The 8,082-nt window shown below is 39.0% G+C and overlaps 1 protein-coding gene across 2 annotated transcripts in view; it reads left to right on the top strand.

The window, feature by feature from the left end:
* The window catches only part of ESRRG (estrogen related receptor gamma), a 577,991-nt gene that overhangs the window by 511,407 nt on the left and 58,502 nt on the right, over positions 1 to 8,082 (top strand). For both annotated transcript variants that reach the window (XM_029935647.1, XM_029935646.1), the window contains exon 4: positions 4,337 to 4,447. In XM_029935647.1, coding sequence (XP_029791507.1) covers positions 4,337 to 4,447 — 111 coding nt within the window. The remainder of the gene's footprint in view (positions 1 to 4,336; positions 4,448 to 8,082) is intronic.

Raw genomic sequence — 8,082 nt, 5'->3', positions numbered from 1 at the left:
GTTCTCAACTTTTTCCAAACTGGTTACAAGTGAAGTCTAGACAGATTTTTTTTCTTTTTGTGTTCAAGGTATTGAAGAAGGAAATAGACAGGCTTTGTCACCTTCAGTGGGAATATTTCGATTAGATTGATGTTTGGTTATGGCAAGTCTGGATTTCCCAGCTCCTGGTCATGCATAGTGTTTGTTTTTCTTTGTTTCTGCTAAATGATTTGGAGGGTACCTGGGTGGCTGGCTCAGCCAGTTAAGTGTCCGACTTTGGCTCAGGTCATGATCTCACAGTGCCTGGGTTCTAGCCCCGCGTCAGGCTCTGTGCTGACAGCTCAGAACCTGAAGCCTGCTTCGGATTCTGTGTCTCCCTCTCTCTGTGCCCCTCCCCCTCTGTCTGTCTCTCAAAAATAAATAAACATTAAAAATAAACTATTTGGAGACTTTTAACTGCATTGTTAATTGGATAATTATCAATTGTCTACCTTGCATGCTTATAGCTGAACTCAGGGATAACATCCTTATTTTTTATAGAATTTGGATTAGCTTCTGTATCTAGTCTAAAATAATTACATACCTAAGTGATATTATTAATGACAAGGATGAACAGTAAACAGAATGGGATACCAAATATTTCTATAAATCTCTTCGACATCAAAGGAGTATCATTATTTGGCTTGTATCCTTTGAATTATCTTACCCCTCCATCATCCCTCAATCTGTGTCCCTCAGAATTGAGTCAAGGGAGACTGTCAAACTCCATTGGAATAGTCTTTTAATAAATGATCATGATGCAAAATATATTTCAATCATGTAAGATAGCAATATTTCAACAACGAGACAATGATACATTGACAACTTCCTTATTTTCCCTGTCATTTTAAGGTTTATAAAATATTTTAGTAATGCATATGTATCATATACAAACATATGAATACACTTTATAGATATAATATTGGATCATTACAGAAATACAGTAGGAAGGATATTGTCTTTATATCTATCTTATCTTTGGAAAAACAGGTTAAGGAAGTCACCAAAGTTTAGAGAGCTAATTAATGAAAGAGCAAGATAAACTCAACTATTCTTACTTGAAAACTGTGCTTTATCTTATTTTTTTACATGTATTTATTTATTTTGAGAGAGAGAGAGAGAGAGCATGTGTGCCTGGGGAAGGGGCAGAGAGAAAGAATCCCAAACAGGCTACACTCTGGCACCCCATGGGGCTCAAACTCACTAACCGTGAGATCATGATCTGAGCCACAATCAAGAGTCAGACACAACTGACTGAGTCACCCAGGCACCCCTGCTTTGGTTTTTAAAATATATTATTTTTCTTATAATATTTAGGAATAAATTACTATGTTATCATTGGAAATATTAAAAAGGGAGGGGATATTTAATCTTTTCACAATATCATTATTGTAGACAATGGACTAGCCAATAGGAATATAGAAATTGATGATACACACTGATTTTTGATAGATGCAAGGCAAAAAATTTTAGACTATATGATCCAAGAAATTTCCTATAAAATAGTAGTTACAACAATCACATTAAATTATTCTTCTTTGGTGATTTTTGATATCTTTATTTTTTTCTCTGAACTGTCTTCATTTTATTTTAATAGATATCTATTTCTTTCTTAACACAACATATCATTTTTATGCTTTCCTACTAATGAGAAATTGTGGTTTGAACCTTTGTGCTTTCAAGTGCAATAGAGGTAGAATCTTTATAGTGTTTGATTTATTTTAACTTCACTATTTATTTAAAATTTAGTACCTGTACATTTTGATTAAGTATTTCTGTTCCTTTTTAGAATTTTTTAGTCTTTTATTTATTTTTGGAAGAGAGACAGAGTGCAAGTGGGGAGGGACAGAGAGACAGGGAGACACAGACTCTGAAGCAGGCTCCAGGCTCTGAGCTACCAGCACAGAGCCCAATGCGGGGCTCAAACCCACGAACCGTGAGATCATGACCTGAGCCGAAGCTGGACGCTTAACCGACTGAACCACCCAGGCCCCCCGAAGTATTTCTGTTCTTTGTACTCTACTGAATATCTCTACAAAATTGGCATCCTAATGGGAAGAAGTGTAGTATCCTCGTTCTGCACTGTATTTTTCATCTGCCCTTCTCCACTTGAAATTAGATGAACAAGGGAACACAACTCTACTATAGGCAGAAATACTTTAAACGCAGGAGTAGGATGGTGCACCCGGGCTGCTCAGTCGGTTAAGCCTCCAACTCTTGGCTTTGGCTCAGGTTAGGATCTCACAGCTTCTGGGTTCAAGCCCTGCATCAGGCACTGTGTTGACAATGGTGGAGACTGTTCAGGATTTTCTGTCTCTCTTTGCCCCTCTCCTGCCCACTTGTGCGCGCTCTCTCTCTCTAAGTAAATAAATAAACATTTTTTTAAAAACAGCAGTAGGAGCTCCTGTGTGGCTCAGTTGGTTAAGCATCTGACTTTGGCATAGGTCATGATCTCACGGTTCATGGGTTTGAGCCCCATGTTGGTTTCTGTGCTGACAGCTCGGAGCCTGGAGCCTGCTTTGGATTCTGTCTCCCTCTCTCTCTGCCCCTCCCTGCCTCAAGCTCTATCTCTCTATGTCTCAAAAATAAATAAACATTAAAAAATAAAAAAAAGAAATAAAAAGCAGCAATAAGGAAATACAGCTTCTTTGTAACTCACATGCACTATTATTTTCAGTAACTGCTTAGGCACTGTACTAATTTCTTTGTTTCATGAAATTTGCTGTGGAAACCTACTTAATTGCTCTTGAAGTTGTCTTCGGATTTCCTTTAAACTCTGCTCTGGTATTTCAGTATGACATTTCAGGCTTTATCTAGAACCAAGCATATGTTTCTGTGTTTCACGAAAAGATAACTCATAAAGTAGTATTACTAAGTTAATATGAAAAATTGTGTTTTACTGTATCTCATGGTTGAATTAAGTAATCCTGAACGTTAGAGTACGTATATGTGTTCACTTCAGATTCACGTAAAGGTGCATCAGCCTTTTCCAAACGGTTTCATATAACTCAGAGAACCCACCATTCACATGTTACACATGATGTTAATAAATATTCCAAAAACAGGATCTTGGGTTAAATTGATTTGCAGAACATCGCATAGGCTTTATCTCCTTGTGAGAGTTTTACAGAGGTCATTTGCAGATTAAAGGCTCTGAGAGGCCTTTCAGTAAAATAATAATACTGATGATGCTGTTAAACAAAATATGTTTTTCTAAACATTTTGAGAAATGCCAAAACATGTACAGTGAATTACTTGCTCAAATTTATCAATGGATCATGTTATACCATTTTATCAATTAAATTACAGCCTATTATCAGAGTGAGTGTCTCTGCCTTGCGCTTACTCCCAAGAAACCTCTTCATTTGATAAAGATTTATGTGGTCTGGTCCTAAATTTCCTAATTCGAGATTGGAAACCAAATTATTAATAAGCTCAGCTCACCACGCCCCCATACAAACGAAACTTTTATTTTTAAATCCTTTCTTAACCTTTTCCCTCTTTCCTCAATCTTTTAAATCCGGTACCAGCAAAAACTCTCTGAATCTTGACCCAGATCATCACTCTGGGAAAAAATGTTTTACTACACGCCGGTCTACTTTACCTGCTTTTCTAGTTTCACCCTTCAGCTCTGCCTCACCAACATAGCGTCCTGCACCATCCAAGCCTTCTGAGTTCTTTCAGGAAGCTCCTTTCTCTGACCTGTGTGTGGTCCAAAGTTGCTCCTGGTTTTCTCTCATCTGGAAGAAAACACAAACGTGTGCCAAAGCATAAACGGCGTTCTCCTCTGAGACACGTGGACATTGTAGTATGGAACAGTCTTGCATCTCCTCTGGCAGAGTGTCATTCGGTTTCCCACAGCATGCAGGTGCTTTCAGTTCAGTTCGATTCCACGGGGCCATTTTGAGCCCTCCCGTAGACCAGGGGCGGTAGGATGGCTCTTACAGATTGAGCATTCACTAGCGACTGATAAAGAGGATCAGCTTGCCACTGTCTCTGATATGAGAAACTAGGTTAGCACCAAGTTAGTTTCTTTGTACTAATTCCCATGGAAATGTGCCTTTGCATTGGTGTGTAAATGGGATTCTGATAGCCTTGCGTCACATGGTTTTCAAGTCCTTTACTCTCTGCCAGGTTTGGTGTCCAATTACTGGGAATTTGGGGTTGGCCACCCCTTCTTTAGGTTCCTCTAGTTCCTCTGGACTATCCTGGGTTCTACTGTCTGTCTCTGTAGCACCCATCGATGATACTCTATGTATTTGATTGGTCTCAATGACGGATACCTCAGCAGTAAGCCGGTGCCTGTCTTTGCCCACAGGGGTGCGTCTTGACAGAGTACGTGGAGGTCGGCAGAAGTACAAGCGCAGAATAGATGCGGAAAACAGCCCCTACCTGAACCCCCAGCTGGTCCAGCCAGCCAAAAAGCCATGTAAGTACAGCAGACACGTCTGGCTTCCCAGCACACGGAAATCTCCCAGTTGACTCTATGTATATCAGCTTTGGCATGCCCATCCCTACCGACTCCAAGGACACTTGTCTTTGTTGGGGGGCCATGGCTCTGTTCCCAAGAATTGCCTTTTAGCAGCAACAGTAACTCAGCTAATTATCTTTTTTTCCCCTATGGTTTTCTCTCCCCTACCTTTTTTTTTTTTTTTTTACGTAGTCATTTTGTAGAAGCATAGGCATATTAAAGCGTAGCTTATACAGTGAGAATTTTACATTTCCTGGTTATCGTTATTTTCAGAGGTACATAAAATGGATCATACTGTAATCATTAGTTCATTGGAGCCGTTAGTTTCAGATTTCACAAGAAAGTGATTTTTGTAGTTTTCACTAACTAAATGAGTTTGACTGCTCAACCTCCCAATGAAAATACATTAGGAGCCTCATTAATTTGGAGCTCTGGAAGGTTAACACACTAGCTAGCGATAGATTAAAACAAGAATAGGCCCCACTAATAACAAGCCCAGGTTGGGGTTCCCTCTCAGATGCCCTGATGGGCCTCATGAATTGTTTTTAAAGACTCCATGGTTTTATGATGCCAGATTGCCCTTTGAAAGGATGACGGGTGCATTGCTAAAATGCAAGCCCCATTCTCTTTGTCATTAACTAAAAAGAGCTGGCATGGAGATTGAGGCAATCACTGCATCCCGGTTTCGGAAAAATCAGTTCATGGTTCTAGCGCACCAGAACCAGCCTCCTAGGATGTGTACGCGAAGAGTTCGTTTGAGGCCCCGAGAAGTGCTTTGATGGAAACGGTTCTCACATTTAGCGGTCTTTGTCTCAGAAGACGCGAGCAGCACTTAACCAGAGGAAGCAGCCCCCAGAGCAGCCGTGGGAAGACACACGGGTGATTTTTGATGTGCTTTAAGAGAAGGCAAAGTATCCGCTTCTAATTCAGATCCTCCAGGAGGGGTCGCTGCTGTGCATCATACATGTGAGCATATGGGGATCTGTTAAATAAATAAAACAGACCCTGAACTGTAAATGAAAGGACATTTTAGCTATGTCAAAGGAAAAACAACCAGTTTTACATAAAATTAAAGCTTAAGTGAACATATGGCATGGTTTCCTTTTGCCTTTCCAAAAAACATTATGTTGATTATACCTTCAATTGTCCAATCTGGCATCTTCTCCTCAGCCTGCATAAGCTGTTTGGCATTGTGCAAATACAATCTAGGCCTGCATTAAGCAGATTTTGCACATTATAATAAAAAACTTTCTGATAATACAATAAAATGCAATAAACACTAATGCTTAATTTCATTAGGGGTTAGTTTCCTAGACCCAATACTACACAGCCCGCCCGTTTCTCATTCATTTTGCACGAACGTTGTCTGAAACCATTGATAATTTCCTCTGCTGAGAGAAAAACGGGCACCAGCCCATTTGTAAGTCCACCTGATAGAGGAACGTCTACGGTTTAAGGCGTAAACCTGAGAAATCGGGAAGTGGCTTGTCAAGTACCTTTAAGAAGATTATAGCAATTTCAGTGAGCTCCATTTGTCTGAGATAAAGAGGACTCCTAATAAATCATTACTCATTATCTCAAGGCCTCTGTGTTAATTTTCCTTAGTCCATCCAATTAGGGTGTTTTTGTAACAAACATTTATAAAACTTAATTTTCAGATCCTGTCAGATAAGTCAAGAGGCTGTGCCTGAGCTTTGCTGAGAAAGTGGCTCGGGGAGATTTCTGGACCCTGCCTGATTGTTTGTTACTACAAAAGCCCAAGAATGAAAATTGGGTTCTATTGATTCTAATTAGGGAAACATTAAATAAGATTTACCTAGAAACCATGCTGTTGGCTATTCCACTTTCTGAATAATGGGAATTTCTTAGCTTCAGCCAAATTTCTCTAACCCTTCCAGTCCACTCCATTGACTTGGGTAAAATAGGTAGCATCTTCCCAGTACTGAAAGAACTAGAATCAGGATTTTCCCGGGTACATTTCCGTGCCCTTTGTTAAATATTGCATTTCCTTCTAATCCTGAGAAACCAGTGGTGCTGACAGGTTTTGTTGCATTGTCAGAGCAGTGAAAGTTGAAAGTTTTCCAAGCGTAACTAAAAATACAGGGTGTTGTTTCACAGCGTATACAAGAAACAAATGCCATTCTTCACAGATCCTACAAATTAAAAAAAAAAAAAAAGAACCTGCAGTTAATTTTATTTTTTTCCCCTATAAAATATGGTATTTGGGACTATTTCCTCCCAAATCTGCATTTTCAGTTTGGTCATAACTGAAAATTCCTGCCAGTGAATGGTTATCTGTTGATTATTTGCAATAAATGTAATTCATATAGCAGCCATAATAATAAAATTTTTTAATGGTAGAAAAATTGCTAATTATAGCTTGGATAATTTCCTTGTCATTTCATTAAAGAAGACCAAAAGGCATGCTACATTTTCAATTCTAAGGAATATGCAGTCTTTTCATTTAGGGTTAAAAAGTTAATGATGGGTTAAATTAATAATGAAAGGAAAATTATCTAGTAAACACAGAGGAAACTTTGGCTTTGCTCACAAAAGTCCCATTTAATGTCCTGGTTTTCTAGAGTAATAGTACATAGAACATAGAAATATTTGGGTTTATTCTTACCCATTTGTATCTCTTCATTTAGAAGAAAGTATAAAATCTAAAGCTGCACATGGAAATTGAAACTATGGCCAACAAGAAAAATCATTCCGTTAGCAAGGCTTTACAGCCCTTCCATAAACTCACATGCCCCTAAGCAGTAAAACACATTTGATGTGATGCTTTCCATTTGTCTCTAGTGTTTATTTTATGAAGGATTTTAAAAACATATATCACAAATTTCAGACAGATAAATCTGAACCGGAGAATGAGCTAAAGACAACAGATAAAAATAGAGGATTAAAGAATTAGACGCTCCAAAGAGAAAATATTGTCACCTTTAAGTAGGAGTATTTTTCTGGAAACTGATATTGGCTATATTTGAAAGATTGGCTGGCTGTGTGGGGAGGGAGAGAGAGGAGAGAAATTCCTACTTAATGCATCCCACAGAGATAGAGTTATATAGTCAGTAATTCACCCAGGCAGAAGGGCTCTGACCTTTGCTCTTCTCTAAAGGAATTAAGACAATTAATGACTTTCGTGCCCATTACTACGACTATGGGCATGGGTAGTTCTTTGCCTTCCACATTATATTCTACAGTTCAGTGGTTTACTGTGGATTTTTATTTTAAAGATGTTGTATACTATTTAATCTGCTTCCCCAAATCCCACTTGAGAACCAAAGAGCAAACCTCGAAAGCATCTGACTTCTCTTATCTGTTTGCTATAAAAAATTTCATTACAGGACAGATGCTCCATTCCAGCAAAGGCAGGTAGAGCGAAGAAAGGAATGCATTCTGTCACAACGGCAGGGGCTTACTTCTCGCTATGAGTTTTCCCGAATACTGTTCGCTGTACCTATACTGAACCATGAACAGAATATTTGGGGTTTCTTGTAGGCAATCTGACTTCTTTTTCAAACCACAGCATGCTTTGGGGTTTGTGAAACAGGGGTGGTGCTGCCAGTGATCTTGTGGTGCTCTGGTCTGAT

This window comes from Suricata suricatta, chromosome 3, assembly GCF_006229205.1.
Source record: "Suricata suricatta isolate VVHF042 chromosome 3, meerkat_22Aug2017_6uvM2_HiC, whole genome shotgun sequence".
In the NCBI taxonomy this organism is placed as follows: Eukaryota; Metazoa; Chordata; class Mammalia; order Carnivora; family Herpestidae; genus Suricata; species Suricata suricatta.
Note: the sequence above shows the minus strand (reverse complement) of the source record. Positions and strands in the feature narration are given on the sequence as shown.